The sequence below is a fragment of the Anser cygnoides genome, chromosome 4 (assembly GCF_040182565.1).
Source record: "Anser cygnoides isolate HZ-2024a breed goose chromosome 4, Taihu_goose_T2T_genome, whole genome shotgun sequence".
NCBI classification, from domain to species: Eukaryota; Metazoa; Chordata; class Aves; order Anseriformes; family Anatidae; genus Anser; species Anser cygnoides.
Genome location: NC_089876.1, coordinates 31,456,835 through 31,483,954, shown reverse-complemented (window position 1 = coordinate 31,483,954; position 27,120 = coordinate 31,456,835). Strand labels below are relative to the sequence as shown.

The 27,120-nt window shown below is 40.9% G+C and overlaps 1 protein-coding gene across 2 annotated transcripts in view; it reads right to left on the bottom strand.

Moving 5' to 3' along the window:
* Window positions 1–27,120, bottom strand: part of CFAP299 (cilia and flagella associated protein 299) — a 213,428-nt gene that overhangs the window by 132,784 nt on the left and 53,524 nt on the right. For both annotated transcript variants that reach the window (XM_066995948.1, XM_048074431.2), the window contains exon 3: window positions 7,507–7,597. In XM_066995948.1, the coding sequence (XP_066852049.1) occupies window positions 7,507–7,597 (91 nt within the window). The remainder of the gene's footprint in view (window positions 1–7,506; window positions 7,598–27,120) is intronic.

Here is a 27,120-nt window from a genome sequence, read left to right as displayed (position 1 = left end):
CTCCAATTCTTCGTTTACTTTTGCTAGAGGAAAACCCATCCCAATAATTTTCAACGTGCCTTTTCAATCTGTTGGAGAAGCAGGAGCACTGCAACACGGTGCTTCAAGACTGGGAAACAAACCATGTCCTTCTGTGAGTTAGGAAGACTTTTAGCACATTTTTTCCCCATGTATGTTTTAGTCAATGATTTAACCAAAATACACTGAGTCTAAAAACGTATTTTCTAATTAAAGCATTTCTATAGACGCTTACATTTCCATTCTTATCCTTTGTTTAATACACAATTTGAGAAGAAAGTAAATCCATCAACAACATATACAAACAACTCATTGTTTCAAAACAAAAGAAAATTTTTAGAAATATTTCTTATATGGTTGTTAAATTGTATTCATGCAACTTTCCTGATGTTGAGAACCAGTCTTCTCAGTCAGCAAACCATAGCTACTGTAGGAAAACAAAATGGCGGGTTTTGTTTAATTTACTTATAGTCTATGATGGTCTGTTTGACTGTGTTTTAGATGCCCTTTGATGATCCAGCAACACATTACCCACTTCAAGGAATCCTCTGACTTGGACATTTTATTTCTTCAAGCTGATAGGCCACAATGGAAGTTTTCCATTGCATGTGCTAGCATTTAGCACATTCTACCACCACAAACGCAGGAGGCTCAACTGCAACACACACTTGCTCTATTTATAGTTACATTTGTAACACTACCTATTTCCACACTATGATTACTATTCTTTACTGGTTTTCATGTATTTCAGAGATCTACTAGAAAGCAAGTATCTTTCACTAATCTAGGTCCTATGCAGCAGAGACCTCAGGCTATGGACAGTCACAACAGCAGGTCTTTAGGAGTGAAAACCTTCTGGCCAAAGACCCTGCATCGTACATGTTTTGAGGGAGTTACTTCACTGTAACTCTAATCTGATCCCAAGAACGGGCTATCCACGAGAGACTAAGTGTCCCTAGAGCCTAACTTCCTGTTTCTCCTTCTCCCCCAATTAAAGCCAACTAGTGCATTCCAAGATTGTTCCGCAACGCAAGATCAACGCACGTTAAGTGGGGCCTCCTGAAAGACTTATTTCAAAATTTCTCTCATGACCCAAACTCAAAAGCCAACGCAGACACACCCTCATGGACATGTAAGCCATCTTTCACCAGGCCCTTCTGAGCTGGCTTCATACAGAATCAAAAACTCCTGCTGAGACAAACGAAACCAATTATAAGGTCTCTAAAGGAACTTAATTGGTCTTAAATTAATAGCCATTAAAAAAATTATGCATGTTGATCGAAATTGTATATGAGCCTCGAGATCTTCTGATGACAGTTCAAACCCTTCAAATAACACACCTGATGCCTTGCTGTCAGCTGGTCTGAAACTTGACCACTTGCCACAGCATGAGTAATTTGCAGTCATTCACTGCTGCTGTGACAGTAAAATGACACAACTGATGTATTATAGAACGTGTACTTTGCTTACCTGACTTGTGTTTCACTTTTGATACATTACAGCAAAGAATGAAGAAATCAAAGACACTCTATATTGCTCTTCTTTTGCCACGTTCTTTTCTACGCAGTGTCTCAGCTTTGCAGACTTCCCATCGAAAACATAGTATACCTAATCATGCATTTTTAAGCATTTAAAACAACCCATAATCCATGTATTTCAGTTAATCTAAAACAGTTTTTCTATTATACTGTACCTACAACTTACAGAGAAGGAATCTTGCCAAAAACGAAATACCATTTTATTAAGTGGTCATTATCAGATATATTTCTTTAGAATAGTTTAGACAAAAATAAGGAAAAAACACCGTAAATTTAAGAGCTGCCTCAGTGTGCTGTATACATTTTAAAATAACATTTGCCATTTTCTGTTGCCAGAATTTGATCATCCTAAGAGTGAAATAATATAAGTAAAACTACACCCTAAGTGTACAGCCAGCACCCCAACAATTGCTTTTGGGGTTCAGAGGACGCTGTATCCCGTGGGCTCGTTTCCAGGTGTTTTTATGCTCCGTTACACCTGTTGCCAACATGCCTCAGTTTTACATACTATGCAAACAATGGCAGAAAATGATGCCTATGATTTCTGGAGCTGTAAGGAAAAAAGACTTCTGCTTGTCATCTGCACAATAAACCTGAACAAGGAGCATGATTTCCACTCATCCCTACCCCTTTTAAATGGAGAGAAGGCATACTAAGCCTCAGAGAGCTGCTGGACAAAGACTACATCTACATCCAGGAAACATAGTTACATTTCCTTCATACTATTCTCTTTCCAATGGAATGGAATTTGACATGTATTTTTATATTTCAAGGGCATAAGTGACTGATTGAGATTAAGTTATGATTACCTGCACGACTCATGCAATTTCCATGGGGACTTATTAAACAGACAAACAAGTTCAATTAAAAGGGAAATAAACACTTATAAAACACCATCTTTTTCTTGACAAGGAACTCTTCGTAGATCTTAGGGAACAGTAAAGGGAAACAAGATCACGTCAGCACAATATTGTTGGTCATATATAGTGCAATCTTATGTTTCATCCAGTTTTCAGCACAGGAAACGTGCATTAGAAACTGCTGAATTCACAGGTTTCTCTGAGTCAGAGTTTCTTTGAATAGCTGTAAGGAACAAGATGTAACCAGTGCTTTTATACAGCTTCAATAATACACTTTTCAAAGACAAAAAGGCCCAGCCACCAAACTGTTTACACAGCCAACACTCAGTGGGGAGAAAAATCAACAAGTTCCATTCTACTAGGCATGAATGTCATCTGATCTCCTGGTTGTAGCTCTCACAATACTGAGACAAGAACTTCATTTATTTATTTTCCTATCAGTAGAACTAAGTAGAACTAAGTCCCTATTTTCTATGAACATATTCTACCTAATTATTTGAATCAACTAAACACTCCTGATGTGGACACCAATGAAAACTTTAGAAGAAAAACAGTGAGAACGTTAACTGCAACTTGTTCAGATCTCCGTGGAATCCAAATCCATGCTTACAGGGTCCATCTCTCTTCAGACACATCAGGTTAACTGTAGTCTCTCTCTCTGCCCCATTACCCCAAACCTCTTCCAAAAGATCAGCCTCAAGGTATTCAGACACTAACTGTGAGACTTGCTGCTCTAGGACACAAAAAAGGAGTTCTTCGGCATTGCATAATATTCTACAGCTTTTGTAAAAACAAATTATGACATCCATAGAGCCCTTTATCACCTTGAATAAACAAGCAATATTTAATGCATACCAGAGTACAGGTGAGGGCTAGACAGGGTAAACATACACCTGTGTAAAGGAGTTGAGATCTGTCTGCCTGCTGAGTAAGTCTGATCATAAGACTTGCATTGGATTTCAGGTGAACTCATACCTGAGAATGTGGAGAATTCTCCGGTAATTTAAAAAATCTTTCAGTAGTCGGTTGTTACCTCACCCTGCACACCTCACTTGTTTTTTAAAAACATTTTGTGCTTTTTGGTTTTTATTTCTCTTACCAACTATTCTGCATCAGGCTTTTCAATGGAATTAGTTAAAAGCAAGTCCATGCAGTGCATATTTTGAGACAGGCTCATTTCAGAAAATTATCTTCCCAGATCAACTTGACATATGCATAACCTGGAAAAGCTGATAAAACACAGAGAGGAAATAGGGAACTCAGCTAAGGAAGCCCCTCAGGATGACCGAGCAGAGCTGAGAGAGACTTCTTCCAGGTAGAGGCCTTAGCAGTTTTCACAACTGGATGTTTTTCATCCTCCTCTCAGAGAAAAGGAGAAGAGGAATAGGATGGACTGACTATATATCCAGAAAAAGCGTGTAGGAAATCATCTTCTGGCAGAGGCTGATTTCTAAGGGTCTGGAAACACCCTCAGAGCTCCTGCCAGCAACAGCAAGCAAGAGCACTGACAATGCTCACTGTATCAGGAACTTGTCTCCCAGATGCAATATCCCTGTCACCGTGATGTGCAGAAGTGCTGCTGACCCTTAAAAATAAAGGGCTGAGCCTTGTTGCAGAGAGTGCTAAAGCCAACTAACTATTACAAAAATTTTTGAGAGGCTCACATTTATGCAGCTTTGGAACAAGTACTTCCCTTTTCTTTTTCAACTCCTATTCCTTCAACAGCCCTGAAGTCTAGCTCTAAAGCAGGCAGCCCCACCAAGCAGCATTAAATCCTGCTGTGCTGAAGACCACCAGCAGTCACAGCAGATAACCTCCTTATGGCAATGTCATCACACGTGTGGTGATTTTTTGAGGTAGGCCACAAAGCCTTGTTTAGCCTTATCCAGATGGACTAAGAAAAGTTAGTTTTATGTTGAATAGTCTTTAGGAAGGAAACCCAAGGATTTAATAAAATCACTCATTAGCTCAGATAGACCCTCAATGCTATTGTCACGTGGTCGCATTCGAAGGAGGATGGGAAGCCATTTGATAACTCCCTGCCCCGTCTCTCATTCTTATTAGACCTACTTGGATGAGTGGGAATTAAGTCCCACAACTTGCAGAGCTTTCATCTCAAAAGGAGCAGGTGCAGGATATCACTTTCAGAACAGAGAAGCACACAAACAATATAATTCCTGCAATTTCAATACTGTCTGGCAGGCAGCAGCTTCAGCTTTCCCAATAGGCAGTGTTTTCTTTGGGTAGGCTGGTCTGCTCAGCAGCCAGTGTACGTAGTCTTAGAGACCAAGCGTAACCCCCAAAACCATACAAAATGGTGTAACATTGCAGCAGTAATGCAGGTGGCACTGTGAAGATGAAAAAAACCAGTTTCATAAGGGAGTATCTTTTTCTCTGTTGGATGATTGACTATATAATAGTAAAAAGCAAAAATATCTTTTGTGCATCTATAATGCCACCAACAGGTTTATGTTCTAAATCACTTGGAAACGTATTCGCACATTGAAGTGTATTAAGAAAACATTATGGAGTCACCTGTAAAGCAACAAACTGCAGTAGAGTCAGAGCTGAAATTTCAGATGTGATATACTTCATTATATCTAGGTACGTACTGAATAGTCTGTAATAATACTCACTGTTCTGAAAACTTTGGATATATCACCAGAGGCTGGTTTGAGGACCTAGAAATCACACCACTGCAGAAGGTTTGGAAACTTGGGAACTGAGATCAGCTGTCAGCATTTTCATGGGACACTTACCCACTTACCATTTCCCCATTACTTTTTTTTTTTTTTAAAAAAAACTTTTAAAGGCTAGCGTTTGAAATATAATAATATAAGGTTCATCTACCTTATATTCTAGAGCCCAACACATACCTCACCAATCACGGCACTAAAACAAGTGCTTTCCTGAATCCAAGCTCTGTTTAACACTGCTGTGGTGGCTGCTGCATGCATGTTTCAATGTTCTTTGCCATGCAAGTATCAGACTGCTACACAGCACAGGAGCAGAGAGGGAAACCAAACTTGCTCCAGCATATCAAGACATGACTCAGAGAGAGAAAACTTTATTTGGGTGTATAATTGGGGTTTAGTAAACCCAAAGTGTTCCCAAACTGCACTGGATGCACTTTCAGGTGCTCAATGAAAGCTACTGCACTGTATCCCCAAGACAGAGAAGCCTATTGCTGACCTCAACTCTTTCCACTGACCTCCTTAGGAGCCCTGTTGTCACAGAAAAGCACATTTCATCTCCCATCCCTAAATGTATTCAGCACCCCATGAGCAGAGAGACAGAGCTGAGGTTTTCCTCCTTCTTTTCTATGCTCTGGGCATCCTGGAATTGATCCGTAGGGAGGTCTCAGCCAGTCCAAAGGGCTGGGCTCAACCCTGCTGCCTTTACGTAAGGCTGGAAGAATCTGTTAATATAAACTGTTAGCCCTCTTCTGCTCTGAAAAGGGCTCTGTGCAACTCAGTAGTGTCCCCATCTGTAAAATGAAAAAATTACAGTTCTGATACAGCATGCCCTGAAAACTAGAGCCAGAAAGTGAAATACAAGAGGAAAGTGCTACAACTAATTGAATCTTTCTTTTTTCCTTCTTTCCTTTTTTTTTTTCCTAACATTATGGTAAACATGTGAAGTAAGCCACGGAGTGCTTCTGCTTTCCAGACTAAACCCTCACAGCTTTGTTCCATCCTAGCTCATTTCTGTCACACATTTAACCTTTTGTGACATATTTCTCCTGGAGAAATCCCTAAATATGCCAAAAAGCACAATTCCCAGGAGATTTGTCAGCCAGCTGAAACCACAAGGTGTTTGAAGCTTCACAAGAAAGCTTGCTCACATATGTTGTAGAACCACACTTCAGGCAGCATTTCCTCCGCAAATTCTCGAGGTTAATTAACTAGCCATAAAAGAATAAATATCATCCCTAGAATTATAGGGGGGAGAGAAGGAGTGGTGCTATGCTTTTTCTTCATTAGTAGAAGGAAAACAAAAATATCATCAGTTTATACCTGATCAACTTTCTAAGCAGGAAGAACCAGGAAATAAGATCACAATCACTTTCAACTTCCAAAACACCCAGTGCTGCCTTTGCAGTCTCTTTTATCACTATTCTTTTATATGAGAGGCAATCTAACAGACAGAAATCCAGACTTCTGGTATATGGACTAAAGAAGGCAAGAAACAGCAGTACTGTAACTAAACAGAACAGCAGGACCAGGATGGCCACTTCTGACTCTTTTTCAGTTGTGTTACAAAGTTTAAATGGAAGCAGAATGACCTCAAGTCACAGAATATCCTGAGTTGGAAGGATTTCATTTATGAAGACATTGAAGAGAGCTGGCCCTACAATGGAGCCCTGGGTAGTCCCGCTAGTGACTGGCCACCAGCTTGATGTAACCCCACTTACTATAACCCTTTGAGGCTGACCAACCAGCCAGTTGTTCACCCATCACATTATGTATTTGTCTAGCTGTACACTGGACATTTTGTCCAGAAGGATACTGTGATAAAAAGTATTGAAAAGATTCCCACGTGGCCTCCCAGCCAGCATCATCCTGGGTGAGTAAAACACCAGCAAGCACAGCACACGGACAAGTTACCACACACGAGCCAGCTGAGTCGGGAGGCACACTGCAGTGTTCATAAAACTTTCCTGCATCAGGCTCAACATCTCAAGCGTCTCCCACAGAAACTCCTACAACTCTGACGTTCATGAGTTGCAAACACATTCTCTTAACAAGTAAGCTGCATCTTCCTCTATGTAAAACACACATGGGAATAAATTTTCCATGACAGGAATCTGGAAGTTTTTATGAAATCAAAATATACTCCTCTAGATGTTTTTCCTCTTGCATCATTCAGCTTGTCACTTACCTGTTTGTAGATTTCTGGGCAGCTTCTTCACATATTTTGCTTTTTAAAAAAATTACCATCAACAAAATACTAGGTTTCAGTGAATCTTTCCTAAATCAAACAATCTATTGTAAACTTTCTGCAGTAATTTTTCATGTAAAAAGCATCATTTTTCCAGATCAGATTCATTTTTAAGCTATTGAAAAGACTGTGATCTCACAGGTACTCACAGAAAGCTTTCCATCACGGTTGGCTTCTTCTCGTTCCATCAGGGCCCGCAAAAAGTTATCTTTGAGTTCTTTTCCTGCGCTTGCTCGTAACCTAGAAAACAATGGTACAATTATTACTATTAATTATTGCCATTGGCATGGGGTTCACTGTTGGGTTAAATGTTCTGTAAATACAAAGAGATAGTCCTCACACTATCATAGCTAATTTGTCTATTGCCTGTTCTGATTTTACATACCCTAAAAACATTCTTCAAAATTAAATCACTATTGCAGATATACAGTATAATAGTAGTTTATCACAAGTTGACTTCTACTTAAATGCATTTTCAATTATAAAAAATAAGCATTTAAATTACTCCTGCTGTATCTACAGAATTACGGCCAAAGTCACATTTACATAAGAATACCAAATTTACAGAGTGTACAAATATAAACTTGAACAGATTCAGTACTTTACACTTCCACCAGCAACTAATCAAATTAATTACTACATACTTAGATTGCTGGTGTAGCAGGATCATTATACTTTCTCTATCCTTAAGTACAAAGCATGTAAAAGAAAACTTACTTTGCTCCACAAAAACTGGCAAAACAAAAATCACAAAAAAAGGATGGCATACTCTAAAAATCGCTCCTTAACTTTGGAACATACCACGCTACAACTAAAACAGTACTTAAAAACAGAAAACATGTACCACTTCTGTCTGTTGACTAAAGCGATGATTATTGTTGTCTGTAAGGTTCTTAGCCTAATCCAAAGCCCTTCTGCACCTACAGCAGTCATTGCACTCACTCCAGCGTGCTTTGTACAGATGAGGAGAAAATGGACACTGAGATTTTGCACTCAAGCAGCTTCAGCAGGAACTTTTTTCCCTTTAATGTCTAAGTCAGTGAATGCTCATTAGAGTGTTCCTCTTAAGCAACCAAAGGCACACCAGCGCCTCCAAGTTCACCACATGTCTACCTGAAAGGGGAAGGATTGTGACCATCCCCCACTATCTTGACAGGAATATTTCAATAAAAAGCAGCAGTAAACATCAATCTAAGTAGGTGGAATACAGCATCAGGGAAGATCTTTGCTTCAAGCATAGACTTTATCAGGTTTCAAATGAAAGTGCCATAAAAAAAAAAAAAGAAAAACTCCCTTTGGTAATTTTTTTTAATATAGTCATGCATAGTAATGTCCTTTAACAGAGTGAAAAGCCTGTATCCAAGATCCAAAACTCTGATGTAGAGCTATTAGGTCAATCTCTGGCCACCTCACCAGCTGCTATCCAGAAGTACATTAGTTCAAAACTGTTACGGAAGTGCATCTGCTGCACTGTAAAGATAAAACAAATCAAAGACTAACATATGGATTAAAACACCTCAATTAATTAGATATAAAAGAAGAATAAGAAATGGAGTATCAAATTTTCCTTTTCCTGCCCAGTTAAGAATTCCAGATTCCCAGACTTCATTTGTCTGGCCGATTTTAATACTAAATGAATAGTAAATCCATGTTTAACAACTGTTACAGTTAACTTTGCCTCAAGTTTGTTACTCATATTTCAAGCCAGAAAATTTGGGTGCCTGAAAGATTGTGTGTTTTCACCCACTTAAATCTACCTGTCCAATAAGAGACTTCACCTTTCCTTAAAAAAAAAAATGAATAAATATATTCCTCTAATCCTTCAACTGCCAGCAAAATACTACCTTTAAATTACATTAGAAAGCACTGACCCACCTTCAGAGCACTACAATGTATAATTATTATTGTTTGTTTTAGTAACTATGTCTAAGTGCATCGTTACTTCTGCATTAGAACAAACGGATACCTCCACCTTTTTCACAAATAGTGCAGCTTAATTTCAGACACGGATCACTGGGTGGCCTCATCTATGTCAAAAATCACGGAGTGTTAAAACACAGAGCTAAAATTTCATAGGTGCATCACAGGTGTAAGGTGGGAGCTTTTCACAGTCCTTGAGCTAATTCCAAGGGGTATTATTGTGCCTTACTTGCTGTGTTGACTACTTAGGTTCCATATCTGAAAGTCTAACCTCCAAAGGATGTAAGATGAGAAAAAGCAATCATCTGACATCTATATTTTCGCTATGCTATTCTCAGTGACATTTCCAACTTGCTCTCTGGAAGATGCTTCTACTTCAGTTAAAGAATAAAAATAAATAAATAAATGTTTTCTTAGTTTTACTAAAATAACTTCTTTCTACTATGGTCCAAAAGGAAAATAATTGACATTACAGGTGAACAAAACATTAGGAATGCAACAGATTGTGGTTTAAGTGGCACAGAACCAAGATCTCATGGAGCAGTACTTATTTTTTAATAAAGAGAGGTGAGAAAGAAGGACCAAAAAAAAAAAGCAAAATTGTTGAGTCATATCTGAGAAATGCGTAAAAAATGTGTATCTAGTAAAATATTTACAGAAAAAAAATCATCATTTTACCCTCACAACAGCATCCTAATGGACAAAAAGTAAAAAAACATGTTTGCGGGACCAGTGAGCGCAGAAACCAAACATGAGGTGTGTTCTCCACATTGGACTGTGACTCCCTGAAATCCCCTACCTTTAAACACATACTTTCACTGGATAAATAACAGAGGTATCACTGTTAAATCTGAATCACAAGAAAGCAGAAATAATCTGGGGTACACCTTTATAATTTAGAAAACAAGAAGAGTGTCAAAGAAAAAGAGGAGTTTAACACTTAAAAAGCCTGAATTCTAAAACTCCAGGACCTTGAAGGATCCCACAACATCTAAACAAGCATTAATCTTTTCTGAGGTAGAAACAAACATCTAGTTGGTAAACCTTCCACTTTATTTCCTGCTTGTATGTGTATGTTGTTTCTGTGAGTCTTGTTCTTTTTCACTTCTTTGTCCCTTACGATGTGTATCCTCTGGCTTTATGCGCCAGCTGAGAGTTCCTTCTCTCCTCCTGGGGCCTGCCCATGCAGGAGAAGTGCACCCATTTTCCTTACACGAGACTTTAAACTGGCATAGTTCAAACAGTAGAAAAGGTCACATGAATAATATTAAGACTCGCTCAAGTCAGGCTCATTTCAGTACCAAACAAATCAGTCAGGAACTGACCTAAGATGCCCACAATGAATTGCAAGCTTCTACAGACATAAATTTGCAGTGAGGTGTTTCAAAAAAAAATTAAAACAAACAAGCAAAAACCTTCTGGTTTGACTCCAATAACCTGTACATAAAGGACTGCAAGCTTCCAAGGACTTAAATTTGAAATGAACTGGTTTAAAAAACAATTTAAGTTGCAATCGTACATGGATCTTGTGTGAGTAAAGAGTAGGACGATGCAGCTTTTACAGGAACATTTTATGAGCTCTTGTTATTAGCCAGTCTTCAAGAAAAAAAATAAAACAATTTTTGTCCCCTCGCCACAGCAGCATGTACTTTTTTAGCACCCTAGTTAACCATCACAGCACAAGAGAGAAAAGAAAAGATCAAGGCATTCCACTTCACAGAAGTTCCCCCACACATAAACAGGCTGAAATGCCGGGGTGTGACTGGTTAGGAATTCAGAGGCCACGTGAACACTTGTTCCATCTTCCTGCCAGACTGGATGAGGGAGTTCTCTGGGCAGGGAGGAGCAGCGAGGAATTCTCTAGCACCCCATGAACACTGCTGCTGTCTAATGAGGTTACCTAACTTGCAGTGACCCAAAAATTGTTGCTTAAATGTATTAAAAAATTAATAAATTAAAAAGTTATTTCCTCAAAACTCTGGATTAGGTCCTCCACAAATCTAGAGGACTACAAATCATACAGCAGTAAAGAAGGGACGCCAAAGATACCTTTGCTTTCTCATAGAAACTTGCAGGCTGCTGCAGCTCTTGAAAAGGAGACCAGAGAATATTTCATTATCAGCATGAAACTGTGCATCTCTGCAGCATCACACATGTAATTGTAACAGGTAACGAGCTTAGCATGCACTGCCTAATTACTGCCGCCACTCAATTACCGCCTCAGCATACTTGCAGAGGATGCCTTTGAGGGAACGCCCTATTTACAAGGCAGCGTTATCTCTTGACGAGGTATCCTGATGGTAGCTGCAGCCTCCTGAACACAACTCTGCTGAAACTCTCAGTGTACCTGACAGACATCTGGAATTATTACCTGACTGCAGGAGTAGCAGCGCGCACCAAGAGCAGCATGTTGGCATGCTAGTTGCTGCACAGCCCTCCTGTCCTGCTGAGCCAGGAGCCAGCCAGAAACACAGCAGGCTCATGGAAAAACTAACGCACAGGAGAAAGTTACTATTCACTTATTTCAAAGGGTCATCTGAGAGACACAAAGATTAAGCATCATATCCAGGTACAACATAATGTCTCTCCAGATATGTTGTTATTGTCACCAACTAGATGGCAAATGCTCCATAATTAGTTCTTGTATTAAATATTAATTTCTATATTTTTTCTATACTCTAACGTTTTCTATATTCTAACTTCTCCCCTTCTAAAGATCTACTTTACCTGCAGATAAGTAAGAGTAAACATTAACCATGACTAATACTCCTGATCATATTGTCTGTCAATGAAAGCAATACTGAAAATAAGTATTACAGCTTTGCAGAAATAAAAAGGACACTTTTCTAAAGGAACTGGCTTGGGTACAGGAAGTCATAGTGACATAAACGCTATTAATTTATGGAATGAAAGCCAGCAACCAACAGGTAAATTCTGTTATATGATGCTCAAACTTTCACCTTGCATTGTCACACCACCTTGCTCCTCCCTTCCAAGGGCTCCTAGGACCTCCCACCAGCCCACAGGCCCCACTCAGGTTCCCAGTTCAGATGTGTTTTGCTTGCAGCATGCTTCTCAGGTCTTCACCGATACACATTAGTGCAGCAGAAAGAAGGAAAGCTCTTTCTGAACCTGGGTTAGGGGTCCTCGATTCTTATTTTGACAGGCTACAACGCCCCCCCACCCGTCCTCCCCCCCTATTTTTTTTAGATGGTTCCCTAGGGTTTTGTTTATTTTCTTACATCTTTTACCATGTGGGCTTTTACTGAGAGCACTGTGGAGTCACAGTTGGAAACAGAACAATGCAGTTAAACTTTTAGAGAGCCCTGTTGACCTGAAGAATGCTTTTTATCAAACTGAGATAATGGGAAGAACATCTAACAGTCACACTGTTATTCTTTTAACAGTAAGCTGCATGTTCCAGTTTAGCAGAAAGCTGGACAGAAACGCACATTCTCACCTAACTTCTGCAAAGCAGCTGTGTTTTGCAAACACCTGGCCCAGGATTAGCGGGGAGACAGGCGTAAGAACTCAGTCCCAAAGTTACTCCCTCATCTTAAGACACGTAATTTGTATTTTGAAACTTCTGAAGTTTCAACCTTCCTGTGCCATGCACTTACAGCATTGTGTCCTGAGGCAGGACTATTACTTGAGTGCTGTTCCAAGACATCAGATGCCTATTTGTTTTCTTTACACCAAGTATGCACGCTTTAAAGAGGAGGAGAGACTGCAGTACAAGATTATGCCTTAAAGACCAAGGTGTAAGGTTGGGACTGGAAAGATTGAAGTTCATTATCTTGGTCTGTCACAAATACGTGACACAAGCTTGGTCATTGGCTCAATTTTCTTGTGCCTGCTTTCCAGTGTGAAAAGCTGGGACTACTTCTCCAGGTCAAAGTGGCCAAACACAGCAAGGCTATCTGACCCTGCATGAGGAACAGAGCTTGATGAAAAAACAGGGAAGCATTAAGACATGGTGGCAACGCAGAACGGAGATTCATTCATGTCTGTTCAGTCACAAGAACCGGAAACTTCATCAAATAGCTCAATCCACTTCTCATCTGCAGGTCTCCCCTGCAAGGATATGATCAAGCGCACTTCCTCCACAGCAACACTTGGTGCTCATCAGACCTGAGTGTGGCTCTGGCACAGTAAGGCAGGACCTTAATGCCAACCTCACGAGAAGGCAGCATATAGAGGGGCAGAACTGGCTCCGGTTCCAAGAGTTCCTTCAGCACTTCTGGAGATCTCTGCAGCCCAAACCCACTCCTGTATAAGCCCTCTGCAAAGCTCCCACTGGGACTCCCAAACACTACATCTTGATCTAATAGTTTCAGGGCATGCCGACATTGACATTCATATGTACAACTTCATTACTAGTGAAACTTCAATTTCAAAATGTGTCTGTGCTAAAAATGAACCATCCCTGACAACAAGTAGTTGGATTAAGAAGTTATGTAGGAAGAGAATATTAAATTTCCAAGTAATTTGACATTTTTGGCATATAATCATTTGTAAAATCTGCTGTAAAAGTTGTGATTGATGGTTACATAATTGGACATAGAGGAAATACTTTTCTAAGGACCTTAATACCACACATTTCATTGTTTAATAAAATGAACAACAAACTATAACAAGTACACTTACTACATATTTATAACTTCATGAAATAAGAAAATTTTTAAAAAACATTTGAGTTGCTTACGCACTTCTCTGGAACAATCTGCGCAGATATCACGGGCTTGGCTTGAGTCAAGGAGCCCACACCTGACAAAACACTGGCACCAAAGTTTCAAACGGTCTGAGCTACCAGCAACATGATCCTGTCACCTATCCAAGTCACAAGCTTGGAAGAAAAAAAGAATGTTAAAAAAAAGTTCCTTTATCAGCTCTGGTTAAGGTCCAGAAATGCACTTCTGCCGATGACAAACAAGGAAGGAGGGAACTTGAGAGATTTTTCCCTATGCAGCTGTCACAGCTCACCATCTATTAAAAGAAAAAGCTTTGTCCTATATGTTAAACCTTACATATGGATGTTTGTAACAAGAAAAAGGTGAGGGAGCTTGTCCACATATACCATTATGTCATGCACACAGGCTACCAGAAGGGTTTTGATAGGCTTCTACTTACTGAAGTATTTATTTATTAAGAGTCAAGATATTGACTCCAAGGACTCTGCAACATATAGTGCAATCTCCAGGCCAAGTCAAGTCCTTCATGGGATATCAATTTATAATTTATAGTCTAAAAACAAAGTTGTTGATGACTGTCCAGCAAGATTCCCACACCTAAGTTTTCAGCCTGATGTGTAGCTAAGTACTGGCGAAATCCGTAAAACATTCACCACCTCTTCCATTTCAAAGAGGAGCCAGCCTGGAGAGCACACAGAGGAGCCTGAGTGGCTAGAGGCATTCGATTCAGAAAGGTGCCCAGGGACCTGTCAGGAGCTCGGGAACCCCTGGGCACAGTGGTGTGCCATTGGTACACCACCCTACTGATATCCCTTTAACGCTCCCAGAGCTTTTGCATGTGAACCTTCCCACCCTACAGACAAGGAGTGAAGCAGTAGAGCAGCCAGCTGGGAGATGCCCAGCACTCAACGATTCCCCCTAAGACAGAAGAAGATGGACAGCCCAGCCTCCAGGCTAATGTCACATTGCTAAAGTGGCAGGGAAAACCTGTCCAAGCCAGCAGTGACTACTGAGCGGGTCACTAATGACATGAGGCTGAGGGAATCACCTGCACCCACCATGCTTGTGCTGTGGCTTTCGAGTCATTTATGGAAAGAAAGACGCCCTGTTTAACAAAATGTGTCTAGAGGTGGTTCTGGGACATCTCACCTCAAAAAAATTACTGTTTCACAAGTGGCTAGGAAAAGGGAGCTATGACAGAACTAGGCAATTCAGGCATCGAACATAAAAAAATCTGACCAGGCTATGTCAAGCATTCACTAAAATATTTACCTCTTCTGGTCACAAAAGGACTTCATTCCATTAAAAAGAAAATAAAGCACCTATAATCGTTAAGCATTTTTATTGCATCTGCCTACATTTTTGGCAACACAAAATCTTGGCATTGGGATGTAATTAGTAATGGAGAAACTTATTTATGATGATAAATACACTTATCAAAATCTGGAGATCGTTCACTGCAGAAGCCAGCAAAGTAGATTCACAAGTAAGCCCAACATGCTTGCAACCTTTCTCCTACAAAGACAGATGATTTGATTGCCTTCAACTGTGAAAAATGAGCCCCAAAGTTGCAGTTCTTAGACAAGACTCTTACTCCCAGCTCTCAAAAGCATCCACTTCTTATATCACCTTTTTTCCTTCTGTATCACTGTCAGTCAAAGCCTTGGTTTCCAGCTGAGGAAAGTGGAGCAGAACAAGCTATTGCCACGCAGCAGGAGCCACATGGTGCCCAGTGACAGCCACCCAGCTCCCTCAGGCTCCCACTCCCCTCCTTGATGGCAGTGCCTCCACAGAGGAGGGGAGCTCCTGGGACACATGTGGGTGTAGGATAAATAGTTTGCCTAAGCACACAGATGGATCGGGGTCAAAGCAGTCAAGATTTGCTAGCCATTTGCCAAGAAAGGGTTGGCTTTTATAATTGATTTCATGAGAACATATTGACCTTTTACTAACAGGTGCAACAGTGTGGGTGCGAGTCAGATAATCCCTGTTTCCAGCACAACACAGCATTTGCTATAACAACAGAAAGAAAACTGTGTTTTCTGGGTAGGAAAAATCTTTAAAGAAACTGCTTCCACTCAGCACCTGGCCCTGCACTCTCTCCAGCTTGTGCTGCTGACCGCTGCCATATCAGAAGTGCCCAGACATGAGGCGTGACTCTCCTCTGATGTACGCTGGTTTGCCCTACCTATTCTCCATGCCTGCTCTAGTGACTGAGAGCACCTCTGCCAATGCCTCCTTTAAATGAGAATTTCCCTGTTACAAGCCTTGCAAGCTGAAGCCATTCGGCCCCAGAACAAGTCACTGCTTTAACACAACACAGGCCGAGCTCTCCTCCTTGCTTCCATTCTTCCTTCCCTGTCTCCCCCTAAACTACAGCAGCTAAAACCAGCTGCTTTGAGGTGAGAGATGTCACTGAGGAGAAGAATGGGGGAGCAAGGAGAAAGGGGTCAGGAGACATGAACACGGACCAGAAGCTGCTCCAGTTTCCCCTAAGTAACTGGCACAAACAGAGGCTACTGCTGGATGAACAGCCTGGAGCTGACGGACACAAACACTTAACAAAAGCAGGTTCAGGTGGAATAGGGAGAGCCAGCACACACCTGTTTGCTCCACCTCATGAATGCTCCATTTTCCATGTCCAACTTTGCTGAGGGAAAAAAAAATAAATATGTATACTTCTAAAGCAGAAAATTTAAGGCAGCACACTTCAATGAGGTGCTCTTATCTTTTTTGTGCTTGGCTGGCTGACCACTCTCCACTTCAATGACTTGGCTGCTATTATGCAAATGAGAAGGAAGCCAGAAGTCATGCACCTGTGTTTGCCCCTGCATTTGGGATGGCTGCAAGGTCCGTGAGCCCTGTTATGTGGTCGGCAGGCAGGTGGGATTGCTCCGCTCAGGTTACAGCCAGGTAGGTGAAGGGCTTTTGGGGCTTAAACAACTGTTACCAAGAATTCAAGACAACACAGTGGTTAGACTTGGTTTTACAGCCAAGGAGAACAAAAACTTTGGATATTTCTGAAAGCACAGCATTTAATACAGCTGCAGATCTGCACCCAGATGCCTTCTATGCGAGAAAAGAATAAGGCTCCAACCCAGCAGGGCATCCCTGCAACACAGCACACAAGTCAGTCCCACCAGCTCAGACACTGAACGAAGCTTCTGTGCAGCACCACTGGCAGCACTGGGGCTTAACATATTTTCTAGTACAGGTAGTAATGACAAGAGAAACTTTCTTCTCGCTTTTGGGGAGATCTGTTTCACTGCCAATGTTGTCATAAGTCCAGGTGCTAGCTGTTTTGGTTTACTGACAGTTAACAGTAGCTTCCACCTCAACAGAACCTGTCTTTTCAGCAGGTTCCCCAACGCACACTGCTTTTGCCTGGTGCATGCAAGCTGTTCTGTATAGACCTGAAAGTCTCCAGTAATAACATCACAAACTGGTGGCAACAGTGAGTACACCAGTACACATATTTGAATGTTTAGCTTCTGAAACAGTCATTAGCAGACTAGCAGATCTACAGACTAACCTTACAAGTTACCGCTTTCAATGGGGAGGGGAAAAAAAAAGCCTACCTGGAGTTCCAAAGGATTATCAACCTGACTCTCCAATTTGGTGAAAGCAAAAACTGTTCAAGAGACACTATGAAGATTATCTGTGCTAAGACACTAAAAGGAAGGCTTTTGGGCAAGAGAGAACTGAGAACTGCTTGGATAATATGATGCATTATGAACAGCACATTAAGTTAAAGTGGGGGACTATAAGAGTTCATTGAAGACTCACTACTACTCTGAATTGAACAGGCAGGTTTAAACAAAACATCTGGTGCACCAGTACTCTGTCGTATAGTATACTGAAGAGAAAACGAGAATAAAAGAACATCTTTTAAAGAATGGCTGTGCTGTGCTTCTGAGCAGGCTGATAAGTATGGGCAGAAATCACAGGGAAAGCAGCAGTGCCCTGGCAAGAGAGGAAAAACCCAGGCTGAGGTCTTACAAGAAGTTCCCAGCTCAGAAAGACTGGCCCTAACCAGCAGATGCAAATGGCCAGCTTGCACATGTGCAGCAAACGCATACCCCTTCAGCTATCCCACCGGGCTGCTCAGAGGAAGGGAAGAGAGGAGACAGTCTGTGGAGTCTGAGAATCTACCTGAAAACTTCACAGCAAAAAAAATGAGCAGAAGCATAACCACAAACAGGCAGAATGTCAGCTTTTCTGGGCACTCAGGAGGTTGGGCAGCTCTGCTTGGCTACAGAACTTTCGAGTGATTTTCTGAGTGCTGGTGCCAGGGCAGAGTGAAGGAGGAATTATTTTCTACTAGCCGATACTTATTCCTTTAGCTGCTTGGTTTCCTTCAAGCTTAATTAAACAAACATGTTGTTTCTACAAGAATTCTTACCTCTGAACTATGAGTATTTTGCCTCAACTTTCACCTACATAAAATCGTTTGGCTGTGAATCTGACAACCGGGAGACTCCTTCAAGTCTAGCAATGGAGAACATGAGGAAGAGGCCTCTGGAGAGAGGGAGAAAGACACAGGGTTTAGCCCACACTTCACGTAAACATTTGTTAACATTGACAAATATCTCCTAGCAAGACTAAGCTGAGTTTCAGCTAAGTGTTGTGAACATTTCACAGGACCTTATTTGCTTGCAGATTCCAACTTCCATTGCTCTGAACGACTTTATTTTGCTGGAACTTGCTGATGCTTTCACCAAGACCACCTGCTTTCATAACCATTTAGGTAGAGAGGATTTAAGTTGTCAAAGCTGGTTAATATTTCACATACTGTTGCACTGATTTATTGATGAGTTGATATTTTGCTATTGGTACTATTAAGAAAAAAAGAAACCACTAACATTTGGGATAAAAAATAAACACGGCAGTGAAACACTTCTGTGTACTGAAAAACCCCAAATCCTGACCTTTTCAAGTAAGCTCCCCCCTCCTGCTCCCTTCCTAATTGCCAAGGAAAGCAAGCTGTTTCTAGACTCAGCAAAGCCACTGGTTGAAGTCCAGCTAAGGTCCTCGATACAGGGTAACTACCTCACCAGCAGGGATGGTGAGGGATTTATAAATTTGATTTAAAATCTATCAGCAGAGTTGATAGGAAGTTTATTGTCTGGGGAACAGGGAGCCATCCCCTTCTCTTCTCTGTGCTTTTTCATGGAATGTTTTTTTTTTTTTTTTATGATTCTGCCAAAGAAAACCTCCACAAAACTGCAATTACAATATATTTTAGGTGTGGGAATGGGAAGGGAATATTGTATGACCACGTTTGCAGCAAGAAAACTGGCTTGGGTCAAATGCTCTGGAAACAGATGCTACACAACATTTCCATGTGTCATGCCCCGCACCTCTGCTGATTCAAGTCTTGCCATCCATGCTGGAGGCTGGCTGCTGCGCCATGTGCCCCCAGCATCCCCACGGCTGGTATTTAACAGCAGACATTAACCACCCAAAAAAATTATCGCCAATGCAACAGACTTTAGCAACAGGGTGAAATGCAACTGCTTCAGCACGGAGTGAGGCCAGACTGTGGTTATGCCCAGGTAGGAAAGTGGTCTGAAGAACTGTGCGCTTGTTTCCAAGCAGTCACCTAGTTGTGCATCTGAAAAACACCCAACAGGCTGACTTGAAGATGTATGGAGAAAGGCACAGGTGTGTTTCTTTACAGATAAACAAGCTTAATTATGGGCAGTGTAGAACAAAATAATTTTAAAGGACTTGCTAGCTGATGAAAAAGACAGAGCTTGCAGGTCATCCAAGATAAAAAGTCCAAGGGGAATTAATTGCTCAGGAGAAGAGAAAACAGACAAGGATGGTAATCTGACTCCAGCAGAACATTCCCCACCTGCTCCCAGACAAATGCACCTGCCAACAGCCATTTAGACGTCTCACTTCCAAACTTCTGTGTTAAGCCAACAAATTATGAAGTTTCAGTCTTTTAGCATCTGAGATTTGGCCTCAGTTACTGCCATATTGAGCAAAAGAAGGCAAAGGTCAACTCGAGTCTCTGGACTGAGATTTGAGCAGCCTCTGCTAGATTTACTACCTGACCTCATATATTATCACTCTCTTTATATAAAAGACTCATTCCCAACACCATGTTGTGGTACAAAATGCTTTGGCTTTTCCTACCCCTGAATGGTGTAATAATTAGATTTAAGCGAGAAGACCAGGCATCACCTGCATGCGTTTGTACAAAATTAAAGCACTTGGATTATCTCCTGTAGCTGTAACTCACCCCTCTCAGTGTCCCCAAGAACCTGCTTCCCCTGTGACCTAATGTTAAAGTCACTGCCCTGCTCATCCACAGCGGCTGCAAGATTTCACGCCAAGATGCCCAAAGCAGTAACAAACCTTGTCAGAATTCTTGCAGCTATCTGCAGACTCTAGTGGGACACTGTCATAACCACGTAAGCACTAAGGAACAAAAGCTGATATAACTGGGATGTTGATTTAGAATCCTAAAAGAGTACACAGGAAAGTCACCTGTGCACCAGACGTACCTGGACCCTATGCAGCTCTCTTGCTCCAGGGCACCCCTTCTGATCCCAACATAAGGACCCCCCAGCATCTTGCAAATGCAGGTCAGCAGGTACCTGCGTGGCTTCTTCCCCAAAAGCATCAGCAGTGCTTGCTCCCCTCAGGTGGAAGAACACGCTGCCCCTATGGTGAGCCTCACATGTTTGGGCTTTGCACAAGGACTTAGAGTTTGAAAATATCTTCTGCATATTCTGAAATAATCTTCTGCAGCACATGACGTGTGTACTTATATATGCCCTCTTCCCCCTTCCCAAGCTACACCCCCAGGATAATAGAGGAAAATGAAAACAATAATCAATTAAATTTCCCTATGTTACTGACTTGAGTCATGTTTTGCTTGGGATTTTCAAAGATTATGCATTTGTAGGAATTGGCCTGTGTTTTCCTTGGGACCAAAATCATCTTGACAGAGCTGAAAGGGGGGTGGTGATGTCCATTTCGGAGTGGACTTAGCAGCCGGCTTAGTATCTACCCTTGAGTAAAAAGAAGAGAGAGTTTCATTCTGCAATGCTGACGCTCATGTTAATCAAACCAAAGAAACTCAGTGAAAACACTTCTGGTTCTTATCTGACTGTAAGCATCTTTATAAAAAACGGAATTTATGGAAGTGAAAATAAACAGTAACAGAAATTGTACCTTTATATCAAGCTGCAGAAAGTGGATTAAGTGCAAGCAAACCCTGAGTATCTGGGGGACAGAAGGAACTCTAGAGTAGCTTCATTGGATCCTACTGACATAGTCAATTATTTGTAAAGCCTTAGCAAGCATACTATTAAAAAAGAGACTGAAAAAAAGCCTGAAAGCAAGATATTGCATGCATGTAATTTTCTAAAATAACTGGTAAAATTATGCACACTTGTGCAGAAGTTCCATTTATTTAAATCCTGTGGGATTTGCAAGGGGAGTATACGATCCTAGCTAATTCATAATACACTTGTTATTTTTACTTCCTTACTTCATAAGCATTAGCATATGCCATTCTTTTTTTCCAGTAGTGTGCAGTATTACAAAGGATCTAGGTAACCTTGTTATGAAGCTCTAAACTGAAATTTTTTGGGGATCCTTTCAGACAATTACTACCTCCAAGAAAAGCTACTACAGAAACCATCACAATTAATTAATAAGCTCATTTTGCACATTCTGTCCAAAGCTCCAAGCTATTCCATAAGCAAAGGTTAAGAACAAATACTCTCAGAGGCTGCACAGGAAAGAGGAGGCACTTCTGAAGAGCATTCATTTCTGACCCAACAATAGGAAATAGAACGAAAGTGAGAGCAGAAATCCCACTTTAAGAGACCATCCATCAGCAGCGTACATGCCTGAAGCAAAATACATTATATTTTGCTTTGGATAATCTAGCCTTTGCTTCAGCCCCACACAATTCAACCATGACTCAAGCACCCAATTACAGGAAGTCCCTCTGGGCCAGCACAGAGATGTTTCTGATAACAGCAATTGAGGAAATGGAAAGCACTGTGCACAAGGAGATATTTCGTATAAAAAGCCTGCTCTGCAGCAGGCTTGCGAGCTGTGAACAAATGTGGTTGATAATATTACCTGAGCTGACTTTAAAACCTAAATAACACTGCTGCAATTAAAAACAACCTGTCTAGTTACCTTTCTGCAACCTGCTTGGATTGAAAGCTAGAGCAGACAACATAATGGCATTTATTTCCTTCAGTGACTATAGATTAAGTTAATTCAAGTTGCTTCTTTTCAAGTGACCCTGATTTTCAACAAGTACTGAGCATTCACCATGTAAAAATCAAAACCCATGGCCCAAGACATAAATTCTTCTAAAAATGACCCCCCGCTCTTTTTTTTTTTTTTTTTTTTAAGTGGCCGAGCCCATTCACAAAATGGCATTCAACCCATTCATCCTCACAGCTTCTCAAGGCCAAGATCCACACAATCAAATCACAGCCAAAAAGAACATAGAGAATTGTTCTAACCAGCACCAGGCACATCAATCTTGATTATTCCACAAAATAGGTATTTAGGATGGGTTTTGTGCAGATTACTAGGTTATCTCTTGACTTAATCCTGTATTTCATTTCTCCAATCCATCAACACTGCAAGAAATCTGTCTTGTTACAGGAAATGGACAGAAGATATCAGATGTCTTTTCCTATCACATTGAAATAATTTGCTATTTGGAAACTCTTTCTTTCTCTTCTAAAGTGATAGAAAAAAAAATAATCTGATATTTTATGTTTTGGTTCAGAATGCTGCATATTTGCTACTGGTTTAGCACTAAATAAATAACTCAGTCATACAGCTCTGGAGCCTCTCTGCCACCTATGGAGAAGGGTGCAGTGAGCCTGCTTCCCAGCATGCATGGTCTTTATGGCTCTTTGTCCATAAGCAAAATGAGAGACTGCTGACAACACACAGAAGTATTGGAGGCACTCCAATCTTCTTCCCTTTCCTCCCAACATCATTTTTCCTCTTGGAAAAGACAGGCTTTCAGATTGTAAAGAATTTCATGTTTTCATTCCAAGCCCTAAGGCAGATGGAAGGTGCAATGGCCTGGAGGCTGAAATAGTAACATTTTGACCCATGAAGCGGAGCAGAAATATGCTCAAGCACCATGACCAGCGAGAAAACAAGGTGCTGAAAGCATCAAGCCGAAAGTGGCAGCAGGAAGACCTGGACAGCAGAGCGCCAAGGCACCAGCAGGAAGCAGCCCTGGTGCTGAGGGGCCTGGTGCTGAGCTCTAACCAGGAGAAAAGCCCAGAGCAGCAAGGGGTGATGGCTGCAGCACAAAACCACCACAACCCAGCAGGCAGCCATACCATGCTGCACAGCACCACTGACCCCACACAGCGTTACGGAGCAGCTCGGTACATCCAAGCTGCCTCCTGGGATGCCTTCCTGGATCAGTGTACCTCCAGAACCGGGACCTTCAAGTCCTGGGGGGGAAACCAAGGACCAGCCCAACATTTTAACAACAGTACAACCAAATTTCTGTGCCAGCATCCAGGCTCGGCATGGCTTCATCAGTTAGACAAGTGCTAATCATGGAGACTACCTGGAGCCTCAACCAAATGCAGTATCCCAAGACAGGAGGATGTGGACACCAGCTCGGGCTGCCAAAAGGCAGCAGAGCGGCACCAATGCAGAGGGACACAGAAGCAGTCCTGGAACACAGAAACAGCCCTCAGACATGCTGGCATCCCCTCAAAACACCAAGGGTGCACCCTCAGAGCACTGGCTCCCTACATGGATATTTGTACGGACAAAGGTTTGTTTGATGAATTCTGACCTGCCTCAAGTTCTTCTACGGCCAGTGGGCGCTCTGACACAGATAAGTTAGAACATTCAGGTGGTAGCAAGTAAAAGCATATAGAGTTTTCTAGAAATGCTCAGGACCACTTTAAGGGTGGGTCAAATGTACCTGAGTTGTTTGAGAGAAAATAATTGCAGCTATTTGCAATCTGCCAAGTGGGAAAAAGCAAGGACACACTCAGCACAAGGATTTAACACCGTAACGGCAAAATAGCTTATTCATGTTGGATAGCAGGCTAAATCCTGATCCCATTTACAAACAACTCCATGCTACATTAACATTTTAGGGCTATGAATAATGAGAGATTTTTCAAGAGGCCTTTCAATTAGCAGTTAAAGAATAAAAGAAAAAAAAAGGAGAACAGAGGAAAAAGTGGTAAGACCTCTGTTGCAGGAGTGGATGGAGAAGGAATTGAAAATTGCGAGCTACAACTTGATATAATTACCACCTCTACTTGAGGCTCACAGCTGCTGCCGCCTAAGATGTTCCAGAAATTTCTGAAAGCTTTGAGACTGCTGCCAAAGCAAATGCTGTACACTGCACGGCTAGAGAGAGGACTTCTAGGCAGGATACCTATCATTATAAGGGAATTCAGAGCAGCTTGAGGTTTGGGGTTTTTTGCTAATCTTTTTGTTTAGATCTGAATTCCAAGGTACAAAAGAAAAAGCTTTTGGCACAAAGTGACTGACAAGAATATTTCTGTTCATGTATTTAAGAGAGTAAGTTTTTGCCCAATGGGAGTGACTTAGCTAGTATGCAGAAAAGGTTTTCCTCTAATTCCCAACAAATACTGTGTTTACAGTAAAATTAGGCTACGTATTTTCTCTTCTGCCGAGCTATCGAATCCCATCTTTTGGTTAACTTTGCCACGTTCCCAAGAGATAAAAATCCCATCACCCGGAAAGCATACTGAAGTTAGACCAACTTAGAATTGTTGCAGTAAAGCTCTGCACGAGCAATTACCCTGTCCAAGCTAACAAACATGCGGGAATCATTTGTATCAGAGCCTACGGAAATCATCTTACTTCAGGTATAAAAGCCAATGAATTATCCACAGAGTTTAGGTTTGCAGGGGAAAGAAAAGTTAATTTGTTTACTCAATGGAAAAATGAATTTAAAGGTAAGAAAATGAATATATATTAGCTGAATTGACAAGGTAGGAAAAAAAATGTGTTGCTGCAGACATGTTTAAGGAAATGTGGATGAAGAGTTTTTGCAAACATGTCCCCACACATACTGAAAAATATTTTTAGTAGCTAACTGCAAGGAAGATACAGAGCATGAGAATAATCTTCTAAATAAATTACCAGTATTCTCTCAAACATGTTAATATCTTTATCCTGGGATAATCGACTCCTTAACCTTTGGCACTTGAGTTTACTTAATTGGAGATACAATAATTATTTCATTACGAGAAAACACCCAGGTTGCAACTTAGAATCATTAAAATGCTTGCTGTCCTAACCATACATGCCGGAAGAACATGAGCTGTACTTACGCAAAGAAGAATAAGCCACATTTCCAGCTCACATATACAGACATACATAGACATGTCATGCATCTCAGTAAAACTTCATTAACTTCACTAGAGCTACACAGATGACAACAGTTGTGGGTCTGGCCCAACATCTTAAATATATAACAATAATAATAAAAAAACACATTAAACTAAAATTCTATTATTAGGAGCTTACATGCTGTTACATGTGTGCTTGCAAGCATAAAATAGTAGTTTTATTATGTCTGATGAAAGGTAGCACAGTACTCAGCTCCCATATATATCCCCAGACAAGCTCACTGGCAATTGGTTAATCCAAGAATCTGAAATTCTGCCAAGAAACAAATCTTGCTTTAATATAATACTTCATACCTCATCCATCTTACTAGGGCCATAGTTCTGAATTGCTAAATAGTAGTGAGAAGTGCTTCATAATTTAGAAAACCTGCAGCATTATTAAAAGGGAAATACAAGTTAGAAGTTAAGGGTTTGTAGCATCTGGTTCCTGTTTATAGATCCTCAGTCTTCCTGAATGCATTTATAAGAATCATAATGAGGTTAAAATGCTTAAGCGGAAAACAAACAAACAAACATTGCCCAGACAGGCAACGTTCAGCTTTGCTGTATTCTTTGATGGCTTTTTCTTTCAAAGCCTAACCTGGTATTGGGAATTGTGCAATTTTATGATGAAATCTGGGACATTCATGCTCTGAGCGCCATACAAATCCAAACACCGCGACTGTCTGCTGGTTCCTGTAATTTCTATGACTTTTCTCAAAAGACTGGTTGCAAAGGAAAGACAGGTTTCTACTGTGATAAAACCACACGAGGAACCAAGGAGTCAGTCATACTTCTAGAGCCTCATTGTTGGTTGTAAAGCCCATGAGCATTTTCTCCTATGACAATGAAACTCCTGCGCTCACTGAGTTCCGCAGCAAGTAGGTTTTACACCAGTGACCCCTCATGGTACCTTGGCACTGTACAGGGATTTTTAAAAGGAGGGTTTACTACCTCAGAAAGCCTGAAAATCAGCAGCTGAAAATAAGATTTGATGTTAGAAATTACAGTTTTAGCTGGGTCTGTAAGAAGACAAGTTGTGCAATTGCTTTATGCCTTCCCATATTTATCTTTAAGGGCTAGGGAAAAAAATCAGTTTTAGGTACTAGTAGTAACTTGTATCAATGATTAATCAGCCCTTCAAAGCATTCAACTGATGTGTGAATTAGAACTTGGCATTAACAACTAAATAATTACTGGATTACCGGTTGATAACGGGCTGAAATAAATTAAAAGCACAATACTATCTGAAAAGCAATTACTCAGTTATTCAGTCACTGAAAAATTGGGGCTTTTTTCTTTCAAGCACAATACTTAATACACTTGTGCTGAATCATTACCCATTTTTGACAGGATATTTGTATTGCATTTTCCTTCTAAATTTCAGTATCACCAGACAATACATAAATCCGCACTGTATCAAGCTATGACTTACTACTGTGAGCTATTTCTTTGCTTCATTCCACTTACGGGCACAACTGACTTGAGTATTCCCCTTCTAAATCTAGACGGGTCTGCCCTTTTATAATGCAAAATGGAAAATTGCGTGCTGCTCAATATACTTTATCTGGGAAAAAAAAACCAGTAAGAAACAAACAAATGATAAGTGAGACATTCTCAAGTAAAACCTAAGTACAAGCTGAGCACTACTGAGGAGAAGCAATAAGGAATTTTAACAGAAAACTGGAGTAAGAAACATGCTGTCTAGCGAGCAGAAAGAGAACTCAGAGCACCTTATGTTGTTGATTGGTCTTGA